The sequence below is a fragment of the Amblyomma mixtum genome, chromosome 8 (assembly GCF_055824585.1).
Source record: "Amblyomma mixtum isolate Tamu chromosome 8, ASM5582458v1, whole genome shotgun sequence".
Lineage (NCBI taxonomy): Eukaryota > Metazoa > Arthropoda > Arachnida > Ixodida > Ixodidae > Amblyomma > Amblyomma mixtum.
The window spans coordinates 20,325,290-20,350,891 of record NC_143019.1 but is presented as its reverse complement, the minus strand read 5'-3'; the positions used below and the strand labels follow the sequence as shown (position 1 = coordinate 20,350,891).

Below are 25,602 nucleotides of genomic sequence, written 5' to 3'. Positions count from 1 at the left end.
GCGCATGATAGCCTTAGCTGCTTATGCGCCATTAAACCCAACACAACACAACACAACTTCTTTCACTCCCACCTTCCTCGATAGCCTTAGCTGCTTATGCGCCATTAAACCCAACACAACACAACACAACTTCTTTCACTCCCACCTTCCTCCCTTCCCTTACGGCGCGGTTCAGGTGTCCGCCGAGATATGTGAGACAGGTACTGCGCCGTTTCCTTTCCTCAAAAACCAATTTACCAATTTTTTTTTTTAGTGCAAGTCCAGATTGCTAGGCTTCTGCATTCGAAAAAAATTTCTTCCACCCGAAGTGCTGGAGTTGTTTGGCGGCTTCTTGCCCTCAGTCAGCCACGGCGCAAGGATGTGCTCGCTAGGTGCTTGCTAGCTCAGGTGCTTCAGGCTTCGATGGCAGATGCCGCGGCTAGCAACATCCGCTCCTTCATTTTTTATTTTCTTATTACCAATAAATAGCCAAATGTGCAAATTTCTGAGAGCGGAGCGGCTACGACAGGCCAGGTTGTGCCAGGATCATCTACGGATTCTTCTTCAACTTTCCAATCAGCCAGCTGGTTGGAAGAATCAGTGGCCTGAACTCACGCGTCTTATTCACATCACCACGCTTCGAAACCTCATTCCGAAAAAAAACATCGTGGGTTCGTTGGCCATGCTGGCCGACAGGCTAAGCGCTTACCCATCAATAAGACTGTGGACTACCTACGTGACAAGTCTTTAGTTGACTACATGTGGTTTTTTCGGCCCTCGTTAAGTTATCAAGCTTATGCATGCGTGTCAACAACCCAGGGAAAACTATCTCCGATTGCCCGAAAAATCATGAGTGTAAATTTGTGAAGTGCAAAAAAAAATGTTGTGTATTCCGTTCCTCTCACTTGTAACAGGTTTTATATTGGCCAGACAGGACAGTGCTTAAATTACAGGCTCAGGCAGCACCGTAACAATGTCGATAATAAAGAGTCTCGTGACCTCAGCATGCGATTGCTCCCCACAGTTCGAATATTGCCGAGTTGTTGCTGGAACTAACATCAGCTGTACCGTGAAATAATCGAGGCCTCGAATATCAAGACGTACGGTGATTCAGTGTAAGTGCTCCGTCAGTATATTTTTCATAAAAAGAATTTCGCTTCCTGAATTGCACATCTTAGCTTGTGTTGTCTTGCAGGGATCCAGGCGCATGAATGAGCTCTTTGCGGTGTTTTCTATTTTGGTACAGCGTGCCAAATGAATGTCAGTTGTTAGTTCAGCGCTGTGCTGTCCGTTTCCTCCTTTCCTTTGCTCTCTTCTTAGGCCTTGGACCTTGCGCTGTTTCAATTATACCATGCATAACCAACTCGACTATCAATTTGTGCTTTCATGTTTGTGCGTCTGGTGCTCTCTCAAGTGGCTACGTGGCCCTGCCGTTCATTTTTGGCAAGGTGAGAACCCGCAGCGCTGGCGTGGTGAGAATCCCCAAATTTCTGGTGCAACGAATTAGTTCCCCAATCTGACCATACCCGTCCATCGCATCGCGAGTCGTTGTTGATGCTGACTCCAGGAATCCCACCTTTTTGCACTTTATAATTGCTAAGCACGTCATATACAAACTAAGGTGGAAAAGGAAAGCTCAGAATTGATCGCAAATCTTTCCTTCGACCACGACGCAACAGATGGCGGCAGTTGCTCGCGACCAGCTTTGGTCACGTGACTGTCTTCTCCCGAGCCGCCATTGGCTGGCCACGGACTGTTTCGGTTTTGCGCGTTTTTGTTTGTAAACGGTCGCTGGGTCAGCTGCTGGCCCTCGCTCGCCGTTTCGTTTTATTCGTGTTTTCCCTTCAGCGGGCGCGCGCGCGCGTGTGAGTGTGTGGTGTCGTGCGTGATCGGCATCAAAATGCGGCGGCGGACATCGCTAACGGCCCGGGAATAGCCGCGGCGAGAGATCAGCCGCCGTAGCGCCGCGTCGGAACTGCTCGGGGCTGCCCATATCCCAGCGCGTCGGCGGCAGCCGCACTGATCGACGTCGCACGGCGCACGAACGTCCCCCGCTAACCCCTCCGCCGCTGCCAAGCACCGTGTGCAATGATAATAATGCCGCCGCAACGAGCTCGCGGGAGCGCGGCTGCCCGCCGCCGACGATCGCCGCATCATCCGTGGCTCGCCTCCGTGCGCCGGCGACGCTGCGAGGAACACCGTGAGCAGGGGCAGCAGCTCCACGGGAGCGCGGCGATGATGGGGAGCGAACGTTAGGCCTAAGGGAGGTCTCTCTCGCGCGCGCCAGTCACCGTCACCCCGGCCGTGAAAACGCCGCCGACTCCGACTCGGGGGAGCGCGCTTTTCCTCCGCGACCGAGCTAGCGATACCGGGGCTCGCCGCGAGGCCTAACGTCGGAAGTCGCCGGCGGCGGCGGCGGAGGCGGCGCGACTTCGCTCCCGCCGGTCCGAGAGGGAGGTCGGCAGGCCTCCCAGCGCCGCGCTGCAGTGTGTGCTCTCCCGTTTGGTGCGCCGACGTGTGACCTTCCCTACTTTTTTGCTCGCGGCTGTGCTTTTCACCGCTCTACTGGGCCTCTGTTCCGAGGAAGACTCGCCGGGAAGAGTGCTGCACAGCGGTGCGCGCGCGCCCGAGTGTTGTTGCGAGAGAGACAGCGAGCGACGCTGAGTGTGTGTGTGCTGGATCGGCGGCCGCAGGCGTCGCGCTGGTGGCTCGCGCGCGGCCCGCGAGTTTGCTGGTCCCGCTGGAATGGGCCGCGCCTCGTCACCACGGCGCCGAGGCTAGACTTGGGCCGCACCGTGGCACCGCGCGAACGCCTGGCCATGGCCTACCGTCGCAAGACGGACACCGGCGGAGGAGGAGGCGGAGGGGGCAACAGCCAGGCCAGCGGCTCGGCCACCGCCGCAGCCGCCGCGACCGGCGAGGAGAACCCCAACCAGATCGTCTGCCGTAAGGTGAGCTTCGGCGCCGCACTCCCGCGCCCTGCGACGATGCCTGCCTCTGTGTAACGATCGGTGCCTGCTTCGTTCATTACGTCCACGTTTCTGGGGCTCATCTCGTCGAAGCGTTTCTGCCCGAAGGCCCGTGAGCTGAATTCTTGATTGGAGAATCAACTCGATCGTTGCTCGTGCATAAGAAAGGCCCCTTAAACTGCCTCCGTTTTTAAACCCTCCGATCGCTTTTCTTCTTCCCTAAAAGAACGTTCACGGTCTTGATTGCGCCTTAACATTGCGGCTGCTTCGAGTTATTCCAAGTAGCCAGCGTTTTCCCGTTACGTCTTTTTTCCGCCTTGATTTCGACTCACCTATCTTGGATATAGCGCTTATTTGCCCTTTAATAGTCACGAGTGTCGTTAGTTCTGGTTATATACAGCATTTAATACAGAATTTAAGGAGAAATTCGAGGCCCGTGTACTGTGCGATGTCAGTGCACGTTAAAGAACCCGAGGTGGTCGAAATTTCCGCAGCCCTCCACTACGGCGTCTCTCATAGCCTCAGTCGCTTTGGGACGTTAAAACCCCATAAACCAAACCAATTTGTTCTAGCGCTTAATGGTTGCTACCGGTCTTCCATGATTGGTCGTGCGCGTATTTTGCTTTGATTCACTTGAAAGATAAAGCTGCGCGGTTCTGTTCCCCGTCGGTTATTCGAAACCGCATAACTCTCCCTACGTCGAAAGTGATCGATGTCGCGTGATATCAGCCCTGCGGGCCGAAGCTGAGTCGATGCGGACACGGCGGGTCATTATTATATATGTTAGCTTATTGGGCTGGAAGTTCCGTCTGCACTCATACATACGGTGGTCGTCTGCAAACGTTATGCAAACGCGGTATGCCTGCATTTTTTTCCCCCTGAACCTTCAAGCAAACGTCTCCCCGTTATGCCTTTTGTTCTCAGGTGTTCTCGTTCCCAGGTGAACAAAGAGACGTTGTACCCGCTGTTCAGGTTGAGATTGCGGATTGGTATGTTCGTTTAGCGCGCCGCGGACGGCATATGCGAAGTGTAGCAGACGGCAGCATGCATGCTGTCTGCTACCATCTGAATGTGCCGTTTGCGAGGCGCTAAAGGAATCCATGTCGTCTGCTACAATTTACCGGGGCTGAAATTCTAGAGAATTTCTAAAGAACACACTTGCTGTTACTGATATTTCATAGAATTTCAGTAGAGGCGCTTTGTGCCTTCACGGGTATTTTCAGCCCACCTTGCTTCATGCACACATGCTTAAATGAGGCCTTCGCGCGTCCCTGCCTTTCTTTTTTATTCAGTTGTAATCACAATACAAGCGAACGCCCGTATTGAACAGTGTGCGCCCAGGCTTGTTAGTTAATCCCAGGTTCAACAGTGACGTCAATCACGGGCGCCCGCGATCGTATAATTTTGCGGTTTTCTGGCGTCTAAAGCCGTCATGTGACCCGGAAATTCACTGCCGACCCCAGCAAAGCTACATACCACAGTGCAGTCAACTTGTCGTCGTCGTCAACGAATAGAAAACACTATCTAAATGACAGTAACAGCACACAGTGTCACCTGCAACCAGAGGGGAAATAGGCCTTCCACGAATGACGTTTGGTCGTCTGCTACCGTGAGTCAAAGCCGCCATAGATGGTCATGCCCGTGAGGCCACCAGCAAGTCCTGAACTGTAGTAAAAAGAGAGATATAAAGAAAGAGCTTGGTGCTCATCGATCCGAGGTCACGCATTGATTTTAGTTACCGCATATAGCGGTGCTGTTGGATTTTGCTAGAGCCAGCACGCGTCATTACGAGGAAGCAATCTTCCGTTTTTGCTCAGCTAAAAAAGGGGGAAAAAAAAATCGATGCTCATTGCTTCGCTAATATAAGCAGATGCGCTGAAACGCGATATGTCTGCGGAGCAGCTGTGGAACTACGAATCGAAGACTTCCTCGCAAACGGTAGTGGTGGAAGAGAGGGGGGCGTTTACTTTTTCTTCGTCGTGGATTAGTACATGACCGCATCCATCATATACGGCTCTTATAATTACGCCGATTGTTCCGTATATCCCAGGCTATTTCACGCGGGTGGGCCTCCCTAGCATCCGTGTGTTTTCAATACAAAATAGAAAACAACTCAGCTGCAGGAAGACCTTCTACCCTACCTGGCGGCCTGGGGTTCCACCGTAGGGAAACATTTTATGGCTTTACCTTAGGGTGTTTACCTCAGGAAGAACCTATAGGCCTTACCCTATGATGAAAAGGTAGGCTATAGTCGGATACAAATCAAGAACATAGCGGCTTTTCCTCGCCAGAGGAAAGCCCCTTCAAGCTAGTGGCGTCGGCCGATTCTCACGACCCTGCTAGGGTGACAATGCAGGGAGCGGCGCCACAATGTAAAGAGGGGTCTATCCCCGACCATAGAGGGAAGGGATTATCCCCTTTCTTCTACCACTCCATGCTTTACCACACAGCACTGTCATGAGAATCTGCCGACGCCACTGGCTGGAAGAGGATCCTTTGAGGGGGAGAATCCTCTGCGTTTTCAAGTTGTATCCGTCTATAGAGGGGCCACCACACTATGCCTGTACATCACCATAGATACAACGTATGCATGCGTTCTCAAATATGGGTATACGTAACAAAAAAACCACGGATGTAGACCACCTTAGCGCAACCGTATTATAGTCATATAGAGTCGCTACAAGCATTATTATGTTAGCCGTCGTTTTATTTGCGAAGCTGCATGTTCAGACTGCACGTCGGGACAGCGCGTCGGAGCTCTATACGTATACATAGACCGGAAGAAAAACACAAAGGCGATTGTCCGTTCTTCAGAAACGGTCAGCGCGGCTGCACTTATTCGCTCCCGATGTTTTCTTTATTTTTTTTTGTCCCGCCACCTTTACATTGTTCCGCCCTGTAGCACTTTGTGCTGTGTATGCGCGACCCGTGTGTGTTTCGGCATTTCGCGCGAGCTGTTTTGTTCGGAACACGCTGGCGTCGTTGCTTCCAGCGCGCGTCTTTATACACGATAAAGAGTCGTGTCTACTCGCATTATGCGACTCGGAGAGACAATCGCACGCAGTAGTCTGGACAGGAGAGCGGCTCTTTGTGCAAAAAAAAAAAAGAAAAAAGTCGCTACAGCTTGCCCTCTCTCTTTTCGCCGCGTCTTTGTGACAAGCACTTACTTGGACTGCGGTCGTGGCGATGACGTTTAGTACTTTTTTTTTTTTTAAAGCACTTCTTTCCCGAGATAATTCGAGTCCTCGGAGAAAAGAATCGCTGAGCCGCTGTTTGTAAACGGCAGTGAAGTCGAATACATTGTTCTTTTATTTTTATTTTTTTATTTCTTGGTTCCGTCTCGCAATGTCGCTTCTACTGCAGCCATTGTGTCTGTGGAGCTCACATCTGTGTGTCCGCGCACGTATGGCGTAGAGGTTTGGGAAAACAAGGTTGGACGCGCAAGCGAGCGAGTTATTGCCGGACGCAAGTCAAGAACGAAGCGACAACCGCAGAGCGGATAGGCTCCAGGCGTCGACCTACTGTCGTGACGTCGCGGTCAACCTGCCTTGCACCTGCCTGTCGCCCGCGATGCCACGGTAGCAGGTGCTAGGCGGTTGGCCGTGATGTGGTGACAACAGATTGACGCCACCGGTCGGAAGCCCTCTATTTTTTTTTTTTGAGGGTGCTTTTGCCAATTCGTTCTTTCCGCACAGTCAAGTCGTTCGATAATAAAGTTATTTCACGTGTCGAAGCAACATTTTAGGCAAGGGGGCCCGCAGCCCCGGATTTGTTAGATTTTAACTATTGAAAGGTATCCTGACGAAAGCATGTCCCGTGGCTACTGAAGGAGTAGAGACCAAATATTTTTCCTAGTGTATTCCTGCTTTGGAATTATGCGCAAGACATTAGTAAACGTGGATCACAGCGTGAAATTCGCGTGCGCTGAGTAAATAATTTAATTTAATTTAATTTTTCTTCCATGCAGTTTCCTCTTCGGTCTCAATGCAACCATCGCTCGGAAACCTGAAACCACATCGTAAAAAAATAGCAGACGGGCTGACATGTCTAAGCGCGGAATATCGTGCGGTAGCACTAGTTAGGGTGGGCACTTAAGGTCCTTACGTGCTAAAGGCATTTGACCGAAAGGCCTTTACCGTGAAGGTGTTTGGCTTAAAGACATTCTACGTAAAGGCCTTTGCCCGCAAGGCATCTGCCATGAAGTCCTTGATCTTAAAGGCCTTCAACTTAAGGCATTTACCTTAAAGGCATTTGGGTAAAGATCTGGGTAAAGGCCTTAAAGGTAAGGGCCTAAAAGGTGTACGCACCAGGCAGGTTGCACACAACCCGGTGGGAAGGCAGGCTTCATCACAAAAGTGCGCTTAATAGTGCTGCGGCATTAAAAAAAAAAACATATTACAAATTATTTATTTAGCTCTGGCGAATTCCACATGGTCATTCGTGTTTGCTAATGTCACACGCAACACTGCAAAGCAAAAAAAAAAAAAAAGCCAAGGAAAAATTTAGTGTCTCCTCCCCTTTAACGAGCTCCGAAATCTCGACACGTCGGTTTGTCCGAAATGCCCAGCGATAGCCCCGAACAAAGTGCCAACCGTAATTTTGCGCAACAAAAGTGTCTTCTTTCTCATTTTATCCCTCAGCACTTGCGCCAGACAAAAACTAAACGCCCCTGTAGGGTAATTAAGTGGCCGCTGTAGGACGTCATTCTGACGGCAGATGAAAAGTGCAGGCCCATGTTTTTGCCATGGCTTCGTCATTAGGCCGCTGCAGCGGTACGGAACGCGCACACACAGTTGCCAGGAGACGATAGCTGGTGCATTCGTTACCTTCGGATGTGGTCTGACGCTTTTCGTTCGTGCTGCGTTGGATTGAACAATTTTATCCAAATGCTTTATATCTTTGTTCAAAAAGCGGGCTTTGCCTCCTTACTTGGGCGCCTTACAGTGAGGGCACGCTCTACAGGAGGCTCGTGAAATGAAAAAAAAAAAAAATCGTCTGAGCTGGCTGCGATGTGTATGTACAGTGTTGTTTGTTCTTCGCCGCTGGAAAATCTGTGTTAATTGTGCTCGGCCGAAAGGGCGTGGGTACGATACCCGTTAGGTGTGTGTCTGCGTGTGTAATTCGTCGTGGTAGAGAAAGAAGAAGTCGTTTGTAAAATACACGTGCTGCATATTTCACCTAAACGCTTGTACATCTTTTACCACGCATAGCGAAGGAACAGGCGAGGCAGGTAAGGAAAGAGTCATCGCCCGTCCTGTTTTAATTACTGTTTGTACTTTTCGTGCAAGCACCTTGTCCTGTAAATATATGACCATACAGAAACGCGCACACTAGGCCATACAAGGGACATACTGCGTTGCACGCGCCAAAGTTGACATTATTTCTGTTAAACACGTTGTAACTCCCCGTGTGAATAATATTAGCAACAAAACAGACAGAGAGCCAAGACATCATCATATAGTCATTTGACGCGCAATTGTTATTGTAAAGGAGGTGCTAATTTTGCTGTTCGCATTATTCCAAGACTACTTTGCGTTACTGATGCTACCCGTGCGTTCTGGGACCCAAAATAACGCCTGCCATAAGCCACAGTTTACATCTTTGAATAAGTGCAGACGCAATCGTAATTCGTTCAATACATTATTAGTTCGCGACGGCATTATGCGGGGTGTGTTCAATAAGCTGTTCTTTCCTGGACTGAAAGTATTTTAAAGTGGGTAATGAGCTTTCATAATAAGTGTTTAATAAGTTTTGCCATTATTCAGAGGTTTTTAGCCCACCTTTGTTTTGGTTACAGGAGGTAGCTTTTGCGTGTAGTGCACTAACCCGACATATTCAGAAAGTGGGCATTGCTTTCCAGTTCCAGCAGAAGCATACAAAGTCGGGAAAAGTTCACAATTATTCATTTTGAACGACGGCGCTGTACGAAATAATACGGAGGAAGGAGAGATGAAGGGGAAAGAGAAGAGCTTTTTTTTTTTTTTGCGATGATTAGTCTCTTCTGCGCTGCGCAATTTTCCTCATGCAGTCAGAAACAACACGCTTGTATAGCTGTTGTTTTTCTGGCCCGGTGCTCCGGCTCGCAGGTACAGTGGCGTCCTCTGGCGCGTCTGGCCGGAAGAAGTCACCGCTGCGATGTTCAATTTCCGGTCGAACCTAATGTCAATAGAGATGTATCTGCTCAAAGGAGCTGATTCTTCTACGTGTCCTGGCGAAGGTGTTCCACCGCAAAACGACTAGGGCGTGGGAAAGGGGCACACACAGCGATAGCTTTCCCAGCGATTATGATTACTGAAAACACGCGACACACAAAATAAAAAGTATAAACCTTAAAAGATGCGTCCATAGTGCCATCCGTGAACGCCATTTCATTGTCCAAGATATGTAAGGGTACTGCAATAATGTATTTAGGGCCTTCTCTATAGGGTCAGATTTGCCACTGTAATCTCACGGGTGTATCGCTAACCCTGCTCTTAGCTTCGACGACGCATTTGACGAACAGTGGGTTGCAGGGCTTTACAGGGGCAGTCATGATAGTGCATGTACAGGTGACCATCTCTGTGTCGTTCCACAGAATTCCTGTGTTCATTTATTCACCCTATCGTCTAGGTATACAGTGGTATACAGCTTCGGGTTTATCCTATGGGCAGCAGGACATACCTCAACTGAACCCAGTACGCCACCCATTCTGCGCACTGAACATATACTGCTTGTGATGCTTTGTGCGCCTCAGTGTGCGGCTGGAATAGGATTTTATTTTGTTTCGTTTGTATTTACAGTTTAAACCCGAGTTATAACGAAACTGAAGGGGCCTGGTGATTACTTCGTTGTAGCCGTAGCTGCGTTGTAGCCCATGTTGACCGATCTTCCTAGGGGAGTCGTCATTCCTTCGTTACATCCATTACTTCGTTATAAACCGCTTCTTTATAACGTGGTTCGACGGTTTTTATACCATGTTGTGCAAAACAAAAAGCAGTTGTCTGGTCGGTAACCATTGGTAGTACAGCGGGTCGAAGTTAAAACGTGTTTCAACTTCGAATTTGAGGCCATGCGTCGCAAATAGCCCTAGTCATGGCGAGCATAATAAATAAAACGGGTAACGAGTGAAATAGGACTGTATTAGATTCTTCTTTCATTGCAACAAAATCACTGAGAATTGCATGAATCAGTACGTTCAGGGAACGATATGTCAAGCTGTGTAAATGAAGCGTTTACCACACTGCGTTAAATAACAGCTTGACGAAGGTAGAATTCCTAGCCTGTTGCAAGAAATGGTAAGATGTACCCATCGGTCAGCTATGAGTTAGAAATAGTTATCAAAAAATACTTCTTTGCAGCTGTAAAATAAAGAGCTAGCTTTATGTGCACTGGTAGTGAATACCAAACTATAAGGCCACGCTAAATTTCACTAGCCTTTTTCCGTTTAGATTATATGAGGTACAGGCAGATTAAAGTTGTGGTGAGCTGCGCCTCTTGCATTTCAGGGTGGAGTGTTGAACAAACCGATCGGAAGAACACCTTTGTATTTTTGTTATGATTTATTTTTGTTTTGTTTTAGTGGCGTCGAGAACTGCGCGCTTCACGCTTCAGTTTCGGTAACACATCTGTACGTTTAGTCTGCGACGACCCTTTCCAACCCATCTTTTCGCACCTATACTGTACAGCCTTGGTCAAAAGTTCTAAGGCCACAGCGTTCACCTGCATTGAAATGAATGTTCCTAGAATGATCCCTGTAGCGGACGATTCAAAACTCAAGTCGAGCAGGAAGCTTCTGGATCGCGAGAAGGAAACTTCTGCTAGCATTTCAAGGTCCTTCGGCCTTTACTAGTGCCGTAATGGTTCTATTATGGGCCTCGAGCGAAAAGTCTTTGGCTTTGATACTTTTGACGAAGACTGTACGTACTAGCTTACTGCTGTAATGCTGTCCCCGGACCGATTTGATCGGACGGGTAAATAGCGGCGGAGCAGCCCCGCCGGCGCTATTCTGCCGGCGTTTCACCTTATACATGCGGGGATCGCCGGACATCGTCGCGGCCGCGGCGAGGCGATCGTATAGGCTTCCAATCCACGGTAGAGCTCGCAGCCTGTTCCTTTCCATGTCTGCGGGCGAGTGATGTATAGGCGAAACGAGCGACTAAATATACAAAGAGGCAGCAACGCAGCAGAAATGGTGGTGCGTCAGCGAAGGGAAGACGCGGCGTATGTAGTTTCGGGGAGAAGACGGCAGGGGTATGTGTGTGCGGGGAGGTACCATGAGTGATGATCGAGGCAGCGCTGGTAGATCGCGATAAAATCTGTTCCGGCGCGCTAACACGGCGCGCCAGCGTCTTCATGGCTGGCTAGCTGGCCCTGCTTGGTGCGCGGGTATTTCGGCGTTTTTGTTTATCGTTTTCCTCGTTTTTTGCTTTACTTGTAGTTCGCTTTTTTCATCCGGAACACCCAGCAAAAACGGCGCACGCGGGTGCTGCTCGCCAGGAAAGGATGGGGTCTTGGAGCTGGCGTACACAAGGAAAGATGTAGCAGTACTACACCGGTTTACCTCTTAGTGACTTGGCTTGTATTGGCTTTGTTTTGCGCTTTCCTTATCTTTTCTTGAGCGCCGATGTACTTCCTTTCTCAACGACTGCTATCACCTTATATCCTCGTCGTTTTTTCTCGGCCCTATGGCTCTCCCCGTTTGTGTTCGGTTACTGTGCGGTTCTCTCCAGATGTGGCCACCACGCGCAAAAATGTACACACACTAACGTTGTTTCTCGGAAGATTGACTTCCACGCAGAACAGTCACCGTATGGCAGAAAAAGAGAGAAAAGAATGGGAGAGGGAAAAGAATGAAAGTATAAAAAAAGCGCGGTGGAAGAAACGTGCATTAGCAACGACTGAAAACTGCAGGTCTGCTGTATACAGACCTGCTACAGCAGACGACTCTAGCAGACGACAGGGCGTACTACGTCGTTGCGCATTCGTTCTGCCCTGTCACGTGTCAATGATGCAAAAGGAAAATCATAAGAAACGACTAATCGTTCACAATGCTTGTGTATCGTATTGCGTATCTCGTATCGTGTCGTGTATCGTATTGCGATTCAGTCACTATCGAGGAGCTGTACTGAGGATTAAGGTATGTTCAAAAAAAAAAGGAAGAACTGGAGAGACAGGTAGAAAGGAAAGGAGCAGCTGTAACTTACTATAACTGTTATTTTTACGACAGCATGCATTGACTAGAGAAACAAGTGATCAAAATGGGATTATATTAATTCGAAAACAGCAGCGGAACTGGTAGTTTCCGTGTAAAGTGTAAGAGCAAGGAATCACAGTATAAAAAATTCAGGGGGGCACTTTGTTGACCTTAAGTGCGATGAGGTGAAAGCCTTTAGTGCGGTGTTGCTGAATGTGTCACTGATGTGTGGGTAAGATGTTAATTAAGTGCACAATTGTTTGTGAATCTTAAATGCTGGAGACACTGGAGGGTGCTTGGGAGGCATCCGTGTGATTTGACGCCTTTGTGCAAGCACTCGCCAGCGTCCTGTTTTTTTTTTTCCTAATATAGATAAAGAGAACTACATATGCGTTGGCAAGCGGAACGGAAGTATGGTGGTTCGAATCCCATCGCGCACGAAGATTTTTTTTCTGGTCTGACTAGAAAAGCGTGACACCTCTGCTGACAACTTTCTGTTGAAAAAGATGAGGCATTAAAGGCTTTCGCGTTAAAACACAATTTCCGGAAGAGCATAACGCATCTAAGAAGTGAGTTATGCAATTTAGGACGCCATACAAGGACTATAGGATACTAACAGTATAGGCATGCCTTGGTTCTGGGTGGAGCATGTTTTCGCTACCCCATTTCCCACACGGTGTCGTAAAGCACCCGCAATGGGTGTAGAAAAGGGTGACCGCTTGCTTGGGAAGTACGCTCTAAACACGAATACGCCTATATGGGTGTAAAACGAGAGTAAGTCGTCCTCGAACGCTCACCCTTTTATAAAAGGGAGTTTCAGCTTACTCCCTGACTCCCTGTTTACTTCCTTTTTTGTTTAGAGTGCATTTTAAAGTAGGGACAGAGGAAAACAAAGAGCTAGTGGGAAAAATCACTGGAAAAGCTAGATAGAAGCATTCTGAGAACCACAGCGATATTCGAGGACGTAAAGGGCTCCAGAAATTTTTGCAAACTGGGATATTTTTCAGGTGAGGGGAAATACGGTGTCCCGAAGCTCCACTCATGCTACGGTGGACGCCACATTGAAGAGCTCAGAATACCAACCACATCGGATTGTGTAACGTTCACTGACGCCGTACTGCAAAGCGTGCGCGTCTTGTATTTTGCCCCTATAGGGAACCCAAGCTCAAGTTTGGGAGCGCGACGCCAGCGCCGCAGCGGCGAGCAGCGGAAACTCGGGGCGGCGCCGTAGCAGACGCCCTGCTAGCTTTGTGTGCACGTGCGACGGGAGAGTCGCGCGAGGCGCAATCTTCGCGCTGACAGACGCGGTCTCGGCGAAGCAAAAAGGAGGTAGTACGAAGGCCGTAATGTAAAAACCGAAGCGTATGTACACGGTGATCCACTCTTACCGCGAACACGCGAGTATGCGGCCGCGCTCTTCGGAGAGCCAGTGAGTCTGTCCCTACCATGCACGAAAAAAGTGACAGACGCGCAGGCAAGTCGCTCGCTGCTCGATTTTCCAGCCTTGCGACTGGGAGTCGCAAGCCGCTGAACTAATCGGCGAGACAGTGGAGCTTTTGGCAATGACGCCGTCCGCGGACAGTAGAGCTTTCGGCAACGACGTCGCCCGCGGCCACGCCGGGCGACGAGCTGCGCTGCTCCCTCGCTGCCGTAGTCGTCGCTAAGCCTAATCATTTCGCACCGATGCTGCAGCTGAGGGCACTTCGGAACTGGCCAGCGCTGTAATAAAGGTGCTACTCGCGTCACCGTTTTACTATGTTCACCGTCACATAATAAAACAAAGACGTGACCGATTTCCGTGATGCCTTTAACTGCGGAGCCAGGTGACAACAGGCGAGCAGCACTGGGCATCAGCAGAGCGGCTTTGGAAAAGAAATATGCTTGTATCGCAGTTATCGCTTCTACCAGCAGCTCGGTATTGGCCAACGATCCTCAAAAATGATTCATTTTTGACGTTGCTCTACTCCAGGGTTTGGTATGAACGCGAACAAACAATATTAGCGTATTTTTCTGACGGCGGCGACAGGCAAACAGGTCGGCAGGCCGGCCCTAAAAAGCGCGCCGCTGTCGCTGTCATCATGACGCTTATACGACTGCGGTGCACATCAATACCGTCACGACATCCTCCTGGTCACCGTAGTGCATTGAGAATCGCACCGAGCGCGAGTGCAGGAGACGCAGTCAAAGCAGACGAAATTCTCGAAAGCGCGCAAGCAATGTTATTCCGGAGAGTTTTCGTTTCAAGCAAGAAGGCGACCCGCAGGTCGCACTTGCAAGTGTGAACAATGGTGGTCAAATGTTTAGGGGGTTCCCCCAAGGTGGAGTAGAATGTTGACGAACTGTTGCCTGGTCGCATGTCCTTTCGACTCGCACGTAAGTGGATCGCCCTGCGCATCGCATGCAACAACTGACAACTACGATCAACACGTGTCTCGCTTTATTTCTCACAGCTGATAGTACTTCGCATATTTCGAGCGTATAATTATACCGTGGACTTACCTCTAGTTACATGTCATACAGTACGACGTTAATACTCACTCGAGAAACGCATTTTACAGTCAAATGGGCCTCCTCATCGTCGACCGTCTGCTCCACACAGTAGACGCGACTAATCAGTTTCCCCCCTTTAATTAAGTTTGCATTGCAGTACTGCGCGTCAGTCTGAACGATCTTATTGTGGCTCATGCAGGCGACACATCGCGACAGCGCGGGCGCGCGCACGTGCAAGGAAGCGCGCGTGCAAAGAAGCGTGGTGAAAGCAGCGCGAGCAGCGAGCAGCGCCCCAGTTTTTACTTTTCTCCCATAGATGGTGCTGCACATCAGGCGCAGCAGCGCCACCCGGCGATGCTTTGGGAGCCTATAGGTATATGAACACGGCATCCGCTGCCGTGATAATCCCGTGACCCTGTAGGCTCAGTAACAGAACGCTGAAATCGTGCACTGGGCAATCATGGCCGCGGTGGCTGCGTCTATATAACTGAAACAGAAGGAGCACCCGTTTGCAGTGCGTTGTCAGTGCACGTTAAAGAACCATACGGGGTCGAAGCTGTTCTGGAGCCCTCCACCCTGGCGCCTCTTTCTGTCTTGGTTCTTTCACATCCTCATTCATCCTTTGCCTCAAGCCGCGGTAGAGATGTCTACCGAGAACTGAGAAAGATACTACTCCTTTTCTTTGCTCAGTACCAAATTTTCATTTTTTCCACTGCGGCGGATAGTCAGCGGAAATAGTTCTGTTGTATCTCTGCAAGAGATTCCATGCTTCGCGCGCTCTTTATTCAATGACAGAGCGCAGCAAATCGCTATCGTTTGTGTGCGATTTCGTCTACAGACGTGCCAACTGTCGCCTATCACGGTCGTCGCTGTCCCCCATTTCCCTGACAAGCTGCCGCGTGGCTGGTAGTGGTGGGGGCGCAGACAATTTGTGCTCAACACTAGCGCCAACTCCCCAGTGCCAAAAGAGAAAAAAAAGTGTCGAAACACAAGCGAAACCCTCGGGGGACTGCATTTCATATCATTTCATATGTTCTTTATAGTCAAGGATGGCGTGATGCCTTAACGGGAAAAGGAAGGTTTAGGGGAATGGGGGGGGGGGGGGGGGGGGGGGGAGTGTTATAAGGATGCGCTTCCAAAGACTTCTATAGGGAGCCTCTGTAATCTACAACGTCTGTCCTTCCTTTTGTTCATCTCTTTGTTCTTCCAGTTTTCCCCTGGACAACACAGCTAACCTGTCCTACTGTACATGTGCGGACAGTGTATATGCAGTGAGCATTGCCGCTGAGGGCGCTTATAGAGAAGATGCAAGCCATGCTAACGGTCAAGGAGGGGGCACGTGATTTCTAATTATGCCCTAATCCACTACGACACTCGAGAGTAAGCTTATTTCTTTTCCCCTGGACTGTTTAGCTAGCACCACAAACGCTTCGCACGTATACACTGACGTGGCCTTGGGTCATTTTCGAGCTCGCTAAAATAACAAAAACAAAACAAATAACAACGAAGGTTGTGTGTATGGTAACAGGTGAGCGGCCAGCAGTGGCTGTCGTCATCGCATCTCCAACGTTGGTCGTGTGTTTGTACACAGTAGAGAGGCGTATATACACAACGGAAGCGCGCGCTCAAGCTTTGGCGCCTCCTCACCCTTGGACGAGGGAAAGGGAAGGCAGGAGTAATCCTTTCCCCTAAGGCTTGTTCCCCCCCCCCCCCCCCCCCCCCCCCCCCCCCCCCCCCCCCCCCCCTAGAACTTTCTCCACCTCTCGTTGTGTATATAGTTGCGTTACGTCTCGCCTATTCGGCCCGCGGCAGCGGCGGCGGCGGGCTCAGCGGGGCTTCCAAATCCCACGCAGCGGTGGAGGGAAGGGATTCGAAAAAACAAAACAAAAAAAGACAAAACGGGGTTGTGTATAGCAGTGGGCTCATAGATAGAAAAGAAGATAACCAAGAGGAATCACCGCCCGGCAAAGCCGGCAGCTGCAAACGCAAACAAATCGCCTTCCTCACACACCGTCCTCCCGACTTCTACTGGAAGAGCTGGGCCCCTCTTTTTTTGAGAAGAGGACGACCGGGGGAACGCGCAACACACACGCCGAGAGTGTGTACGGAGTTTGGCAACGCCTTCCCCCTCTTTCATTCCTTGGATCTCTCTCTACTTATGCCCCTCTTGTGTGCTCCTCGCAGAAAACGACTCGTTGAAAGCCCGTGGCACAAGCATTCGCGGTGGCACCATTTCCGTGGAGTGGTGCTGCTGCTGCCCACCCTTTCTTTCTTCGTCTGCTTCTTCTTCGCCCCCCCCCCCCCCCCCCCCCCCCCCTCCTTCGGGGGGGATCCAGCCGAGGGGAGCAGGAAGCGATGAGGGAGCCAAAGGCGGCGGGCGGCGGTAAGCGGCTCGCAGAAGAGTGCAAGTTGGGGGTAACAAGCAAAATGGAGAGCGCGTAACGGCCGATGCGGGTTTCTCCGAAGAAAAGAAGGCGGCTCTCGCATGCACAGCTGTCTTGCCTGCCGCCTTGCGCTGCTGCTACTGCTGCTTTGCAGTCGTTCCCTCTCTCTACGCGTCCGCCATTTGAAATGCTGCGCCGTTTCCACGGCCCCGTTATTTATGCCGTCCGTTTTGTTCTGTTCCGGGTTTTCCTCTTTCTTTTTCCCTTCGTTAGCAGACGACGAACGAAGACGACTACAGTGGTGCAGACGACAGAGGGGAGAAAAGCCGTCCTTTTCGTTTTTCGTCTTTTCTGTCTGAAATAAGGAAGGAAAGAACAGGGGGGGAGGGGGGAGGGAGTGGTAAAAGACAGAAAGCCGCTTCCCTGTGTCATCGTCACACGTCACTCAGCACCACATTTTTTTTTTTCCCGCATTCTCCTTCCTTATCCTTCATTTGCTTGAAACTCTATCGCGCGATTTGCCTTCTGCGTTGGTCTGCCGGTTGCGTCGACTCGTCCTCTCCCCAAGGCTCCCCGCGCTTTCATTTCTTTCGGCTTTTATTTTTGTTGTTGTCGTCCTATCCTCGGCAGAGCTTCGTGTTTCAGTTGGCTGCGAATTCGGAGTTGGGAGTTCCATGGATAGGGAATTCGCACTCCTTTTGCTCCGGGATGCTTCGGTGTGTCGTCGTCCCTCTAGTTGATGACAATGCATGGCAGCGCACTGCTGTTGCCCAAATACCGCAACAATTCGCACGTCATTGTTGCTTGGTTTTGGCTGTTTCTCGGCCTTGTATTCAAACGGATGGTCCCAAAAGGGCTTTTCCTACTGCTGGTTTAACAGGAACTGTTTTCGATGGTTGAAACGAGGAAAAGAAAAAGCGAATGGCCGTTGCGGCTTGCAACAACAATAACAAGGCAACAACAACAATGGTGACGACGACAACAGCAACAAGACTGGCACGCTTTGGAAGAGCTCTGTTGGGTTCGTTATCCTAGCTATTTTGTCTGGCGTTGGGGGCGCTAGTTTTGTATCACTGCGATGCTTTACCAAGCGTTGTGCGCGTCGTCCTTCGTCGTTATATCAGTGTCGTTACTGGACGTCGCCACTCTGTAGGAACGACGGTTCCTGTTCAGTTTCTTCTTATTTATGCTTTTATTCGTTTGCCTTGACCCTTTGCTCACGAGGTTTTTTTTATGCATTTCCGCGCTTTAGATGCGGCGTTCTATTTTTTCTTTCGCGCTGTCGGTTGAATACACGATCGATCTACTTTCCATTGTCATTCCATTGCCCGGAGCGCGCGTTGTCTGGCCGTAGTATGTAACGGCTTATTTTATGCGATAGTGTAGAGTCCTCACCGGAACGCTAAACAGATGGCGACCGTCCGGCGTCGTCCAGAAAAATTCTGATTGGCTGGCGGCCAGTGACGTCATCACTGACGTCACCAGGACGGAGAAATCCAATTGGCTGGAGGTACGTGACGTCCCCAGACAGGAGAATGGCCACTGGGTGGAGCGAAGTGATGTCACCAGACCATGTACGTCTCTGTAAAGCCTGCACCTGCCGACCGCGGCAGGCGACAGGTGGTGTTTGGGAAGAGCTGGGGAACGGCAGCCTGGGTCTCACAAGCCCCATCTAACACTTCCGGCAAAGGCAGCAGCAGCTTCGAAAGCTATTGCCAACACATAATGGAATTATAGGTGTCCCTATATATTTTCACGGTTAGTTCTTTGTTGCCGTGCCGCCGGTGGTAGTTGCCACTGGTGACGTCATGGATTCGCCGCCGGCTCCGGTGTAACGAAGGCGCGCGGCTAAGCAACGTTAAGGTAGCGAAGGAAGGGTAGTCGTGAGAAGAAATCGTGCAAAATCGTCATTCTATTTCGTTGTATGTTTCTTGTTTTTTCTTGTCCCCCACCCGGGCACTATTTATCTTATGGAAATTACGGGTACTGTTTATCTTACGTCACGATGACGTCACCGGTCTCGTTAGAGCCCCGTACTGTGAGGCACATTGCTTTGGGGGACGCCTTGGGTTCATATCTGCTCATTCTGTTTGTTTATAGAAATCGGTCGACATTCGCGACACATAATAGTCCATGATGAAACAGGGGGCGCGAACAAAACGGAGACAAACAAGGAAGACAACAGGACGTAATAGTCGATGACTCACGTAACAGTCCCGGTGAACTTTGGGGAAGTTCGGTTCATCTGGCAACGCTGTATTGACGACACAATATTTTTCATTGCTGTTAGTGGCAAAAGACAGAACCAGGCGCCGAAGGCAGCGATTTACAAGTAGCATTAATGGCACAGAGTTCCCCAATATTACCTAGGGGGAAATCTGGCGCCACCGTCTATGTGAGTTTCTGAGCTCTTCATTCACCGCTTGAATGAAAGACAAGGTTTCGTATTTGGCTTGGCTGCCGTTGGGCTTAAAACGTGGATTATACCTCCAAATCGTCAGGTGCAGCGCTGTGCGCTATGATGAAATTATTTTAATGGTGCGGTTTTCACTTCATTAAATATAACGCAACTACTAGGATGGTATGCGAACTTTTATAGCATTTCTTCGAGCTTTGCCGCGAGAAGAGACACTTCTTTATGCCCAAAAGTAGCCAAGACAAATACAAAACCTCATCTTCCGGGCATTCCCTGCGCTTATTCGTGGCGGATGAAATGCAGTGCCGCCAGCTCTCCCGCTAGATAATATTGAGAGGTACCTGCAGTGGGGCCCGGAAGTACAGATTCACGTGACCGGAAGTCAGTGCTTATGGCATGCCTACCAATGCATGGTGCCCGCGGCATTTCTACGCCGTTACGACATACCAAAGCTGCGCTTGCGGAAAACACTGCTTCTTTTTAAATACGTGGATGCTGAGCTGTGGCCCATATATGTATGCACCTGTAAAGAAAATGAAACAGCCAGAATTCTCGTTTATTTACTCCCTAAAAGGAGCACAGACCTTTCTATAACGGCTGCTGTTGGACGTCGCTTGCTGGGCGCGGTGTTCTGCCTCCGTCTTGAATAAAACTTGACAGAATTTGGTAAACATACAAAAAAAGCCGGCACACACACGCACACACAACCTCCCAGCGTTGGCGGCGACAGAACATGCGTAAAATGCAAACGTTGCGGGCGGTATGCTCCGCAATGCTCCAAGCAAGCCCGACGAATAAAACGAAGAGAAAAGGTAAAAATTTAACCGCGGCATGCGTTATCGTGTCCCTGCCGCAGTTTAGCAACAGGAGGGACATGGCGTCCGTCCGGAGCAGACGCCGCGTATGCGCTGCGGAAGTCAGGCGGCGAAAAAACCTGGCCGACGCCTGCTTCCGTCCACCGATAGAAGGGGCGGGTAAAGGTACAAAAAAGAAATGAAGGAAACGAAACGAAAAGCAGAGATTTTCGGCTTTCTTTTTGTATTCCTTTACGTTTTTCCTCCTCGTATGACGTGGCTTCCGGTTTCCGTTTCGTTCTTTTTCCCCCCCCCCCCTTTTCTTTGGAGGTTTCCCTTTGGCGTGTCGTCTGCCGGATGGCGATAACCGTTCCGCTTCAGGGCTGTCGTCTGCTGCAACGCCGCGCGTCGTCGGCTGCGTCCTGGGTGAACGCGTGTGTTGCATAGAGGGCGGTGTACGTGGCTTTAACACACCTCGCTTCCTGTCCGCTTCTTTCCTTCTTCCAATTTCTTTTTTGTTCTTTCCCTCATTTTTTATTTGTTTCGTGCTAACCTGTGGTACGTGCACTATGGAAGTGTAGCACTATGGCATGAAACGTCGCCAGTGCCCTGTACTCGCGTCATCCAGATAGAGCGCCTATGTATTTTGTGACCCTCCTTTGTGTCGTGTTCTTTGTCAGGCCTTCCTCTTTGCATTCGCGCGGTCGTCCGTTTTTCTTCAATTTTTTTTAACTTCCTTATTTTAACCATGGTGGGCTTCTCGGTCGAACACTGTTTTCGGGGACGCTATAGGCGTTCTTGTGCTCACAGCACTTCAAATCCGCCAGCCTTATTTTTCTTTTTTTTTTTCCCTGTACAGCCTATATAGCGTGTGTGCTTTCTTCGCTGTGTTTCTTAGACGAGGAAGGTTTCGTTGTTCTGGTTTTCTTCGTTGACTGCGGCCATGAGAAGAACAGCAGCGAAGAACAGCAGTCAAATGAGCTTGATTGGAGTTAATATTCAAATTAAATCAAATAAAACCTTCATTTTTCATGTATGCGCAGGTACATGAAAGGGCTGCGGGAAAAAAGCTGCCTTTTGGCATCTTGACTGGCCCGCTAACCCAGTCGTTAACCCAGCGGGCATATAATATGAATGAAGATTACACGAGATGGCACATATTGCAGGAATTGCATACAAACTAGTGTGATGACGAAGGAGAAAGAAAAAAATTATAGTAGTTCAGCAGAGGAGACATGATATTGATATTAATAATCGCGGTGCTTCCACATCCGCGCACACTGCGCCATTGTGCACCGAACGAGATTAAGAAGTTTTGCGGGGATACGGTGGCCGCAACTGGCAAAGGACAGGGTTAATTGGAGAGACACAGAAGAGTCCTTTGCCCTGCAGTGGGCGTAGTCATTATGATGATGATGAAACATCTGCGTGACGCGTTGGTATTCATCCTCGTAGCTGCTTTCCGGCACAGATCCTCCTAAATTTAGTTTAGCGCCGTCGACGCGCGAATCATCGAAGAGTGCTGTTAAGATTATGTGCGACCCGGCGTGCTTCGCTTAACTTTTAGCCTAGATTTAGTCAAAGCTGTTTACTGCGCTACTCGCTGCGTATTACCTCGCCGTTGCATGAATTATCCGGTAAAACTTGCGCGGTAAATTTTTGGACTTGCCGAAAGTACATATATGCGCTGCGTTCGGCATGCGTGGGGCTGTCATGGAGGCCACAACCGAAGTCTGCGAATTATCTTCGCGGTGGGCAGCGCGCGCTAGCTGCTGGAATTATCCTTTGAAATTAGCGTTGCAAATGTTGCAGCCTCAGATTTGCGCATGAACTGGCAATTTTGAATAGACCGGGATTTCGGATAAGCCGATTTTTAAAATTTTACCTTTTTAAATATTATACGGCTGAGGCTGTGCCTCATCTCGGAAACTTAGAGTAGCGTCCCTTCGACAAGTAGCATTTCCAGCCAAATGTAACGTTGTGACGTTGACAGTTGCAGTAGAACGGCAGGAGGGAACTAAGCGCTAAGGGAACTAAACATCTGCGCTTGCAAACGTCGCACGCCGTTGTCCGCCGCTATCATTTCTCTTCGTTTCCTGCATGAAAGAGCAACGTATACTTCCCCTAGGTTTTGCAAGCCTTTGTGTCGGTCGGAATTGTCACTCTCGATCAGCATTCGCGATCGTCCTGCGGGCTCAGAAGGTCCCGCGATCGCTCTGCATCCGCCGGAACAGCCATCGATAGAGGGGAGCAGTGGCGACGAAGGGGCGACGGGCGAAGGAGCGGCGCGGGTACGCTTTGCGCTGTTCTCGCTGCGATCGCTTGACTCTTACCCAGTTATCATCTGTTAAAATCCACAAACTGTCTTTTAAGTCATGGTGGACTAGGAGAAAGCTGAAGACAGAAACAAAAAACCCGGAGACAGCCCGCACAACGGCACGCCGCACAGCGCGACCAGCGTGCCGTTAGTCGCGGCATAGTTTCGTTTTCGCGATTTCGGTTGCATCTGTTCGCCTTACTGCGGTGGTGGAACTTCATCAACAGCAGCACCAACGTTCATGTCGTTTGTGAGCCATTGATTCGTTGGCGCAGTCGGAGAGCGCTGGAAGCCGCCAAACACACTGGGGCGTGGTCAAGGTTTGATGGGCACTACGGGGTCTCACAATGGCTTGCTGAAGCCAGGCCGCGCGTACGCGCTAAACGTTCCTTGAGGTTCAGTTCGGCGAGTTGGTATAAGTCGATATTCAAAAAAAAAAAAAAAACAGCGCTCAAAAGACTGAAGACCGGAAGAAAGAAGGACACAGGACGAGCGCTCGTCCTGTGCCTTTCTTTCTTCTGGTCTTCTGTCTTTTGTGAGCTGTTTTTTCCACTATGTTCCTCGAGGTGTATGCAACCTCGATAGTGCTTGTCACGACTGATACTTGAGTAGTAAAGCCAGCCCAAACCGTGTCCAAAAATTTAAAATGGTGTGTGGCCTATGGGGGTTCAACGTCCCAAAGCGACTCAGGCTATGACGGACACCGTAGCGGAGGGCTCCGAAAATTTACACCACCTGGGGCTCAGTACACGGGCCCAGCTTCTGACGTTCGTTGTATGTGCAGGCGCAGGATGGCATTCACGACGTGTCCCTGAAGAACACATCCACAATTACGATGTAGCAGCCAAGTTATTATTGCAAGGAAAGGTTTAGAAGCCACGATGCGACCGGTGCACGAGAACGTTGTAGCCAAGAAAACGCAGAACCTGGGAGCATAACTGCGGGAGGTTCTGCTGTATTGGGCTTGTATCCTGTAACGCATGACAGGTTGCAAATGTCCCCTGCTCTCTGTACTGCTACGTGCTTTGCTGTCCCTTGCACATCAGAATGCTCGCTTAGAACACTGCTTTTTAATGAGGACACATGCCCTGCAAGTAAACGGTCAAGCCTCGGACTTGCGGATATCAGCAGCATTCGCGAAGTGAGAATGTGCGTACACCATGTGAACACGATCTTTTCTAAGTACCCTATAGACAAGGGATTCCCTCGGGGAAGTTAGGTGTTGCGTAACTTTGCGAGGAGGAGAGTATGCGTGCATTCTCGCAGCATGTCTCGTTCAGGAGTGCAATATATGCTCTCACTGAGTGCTATATCCGACATATCTTTGGTAAACACGATGCCGAGATATATACGTTGGCTTAGCTGTCGCCAGTGCGCGGAATCCTGGAGTTCTTTAACCGGTTTGCTTGTGCGTCGACTCACAGTTTCTATATAGTATGTGGGAGCGCTTAATTAAGCGGCTGAGGTGCATGCACTTCGGATGCCTGGTGCGATTGAAGCGGGACTCTTTTTTCTTCTTTCTTTTTGTTTATCAGCACCCAGACCTTCAGGACCAAACACGCGTCCATCAGGTTCTCAGGCCCACTTCAGGAGCTATATGTATGTAGGGTTACGAAAGTATAGGTTCCGTTGCCTTCCGCAGGGAAAAGGCTGAGTGAAGTGGGCACTTCTCGAAGACATATTTATTGTCGACGTACCACGAGGCAGAGTCATGGACAAGCGCTAACATGAAATGACGAATCTACTGCCGTCTAATACTGGTGCCTCGCTGCAACCAGCAGAACATGAACTAACGACGACATTAACCCCGGCACGACAATGCCGCCTGTACGCGTCATTTAGAGTGGATGACGCTCATTTGAGGTTAGCTTTTTATAGAGAGCACTTTCGTGCCTAGGTGTGAGCAGTGCGCAAAGGGGAGACCTTATATTCAACCAATGATTGAGGATTTACTCTTCCGGAAGAGTGATTCCCATGACGCTGTTTCGGGTTCCTTGCATGCGGAGATATATATAAAGTTTGTGCCTTTGTTCGTGCAGATGGAGCAGATCGTGGAGCGCATGCAGAACGAACAGACGGGCGTGCCCGTACGGACGGTCAAGAGCTTCATGTCCAAGATACCCAGCGTGTTCACCGGTGAGTACTGCTTCCTCTCCTATCTGTACTCGTACACAGGCCGCTCCATACACCTTCGCAGTGCCTCCGAACAGGAGATGCGCTGGATACCAGAATCCAGCGGACAGGGCATCCCAGCTAAAATGAACCCACCTTACAAAAAAATTTTTAGACGCTCTGTAGACTGTCCATAGACCTCTGTCTATATAGTCTATAGACGCTCTATAGACAAGTCCTAGAGAACAGTCTATAGGCAAAACAAGTGCTATAGGCAGTCTGTAGACAATCTACAGATTTATGGCCATACACTTTTAGTAGACTTTCGTCTATAGGCAGCCTACAGACTACGAATAAACAAATTTTATAAGGGCAGATTGAAACAAAAACAACAAAGCTTTCTTCCGAATTTAAATCTAGTGAATGTTGTTTGGTTATGTAAAGTACATGCTAGTGTTTTTTTTTTTGTTCCGCCTACATTAATAATTAGTTGATATAAATTGATTAACTTTTTTAAGTGGCTTTAAATGCTCAGGTGTGAACAGAAGAATGGTCGAGTGCGATGAAAATGATCCGACCCAGGCGCTTCCGACGAAGTGGCCATAGCGTAGCCCTTTTTACTCGGTAGAAGCTAAAGGCCACGAAAATTTAAAAGATACCCACGTGACAGCGTCCTTCGTGTGCCTGAATGCGCCGCGATTACAGAGTTCTCAATTAAGAACGTAATTCGGAATGTCGGTTCGGGAGAACGCTGTGGTTATACTTAAATATTGATCCATTTTAGCCGGGCTACTCTGTATAATAAAATGTACGATAAGAGCTTGGACTTTGAGCCTCCGCTCGGAAGAAGATACATGGGGCGGCGTATAGATCGCCGTTACCGTGGCGGTCACCGTTACCGTGCATGGACAAGCGAACGTGTGTTTCTCGCTTCTGTTGCGCTGATATTTCACGTGATTCATTCAGGAA

General features: G+C 49.7%; 1 protein-coding gene across 2 annotated transcripts in view; it reads left to right on the top strand.

The window, feature by feature from the left end:
* Nucleotides 1-1,714: 1,714 nt before the first annotated feature.
* LOC149331590 (regulator of G protein signaling 7-like) overlaps nucleotides 1,715-25,602 on the top strand; it is a 68,373-nt gene continuing 44,485 nt past the window's right edge. For both annotated transcript variants that reach the window (XM_089556748.1, XM_089556747.1), the window contains exons 1-2: nucleotides 1,715-2,930; nucleotides 24,561-24,657. In XM_089556748.1, the coding sequence (XP_089412874.1) occupies nucleotides 2,799-2,930; nucleotides 24,561-24,657 (229 nt within the window). In that variant the 5' untranslated portion in view covers nucleotides 1,715-2,798. The remainder of the gene's footprint in view (nucleotides 2,931-24,560; nucleotides 24,658-25,602) is intronic.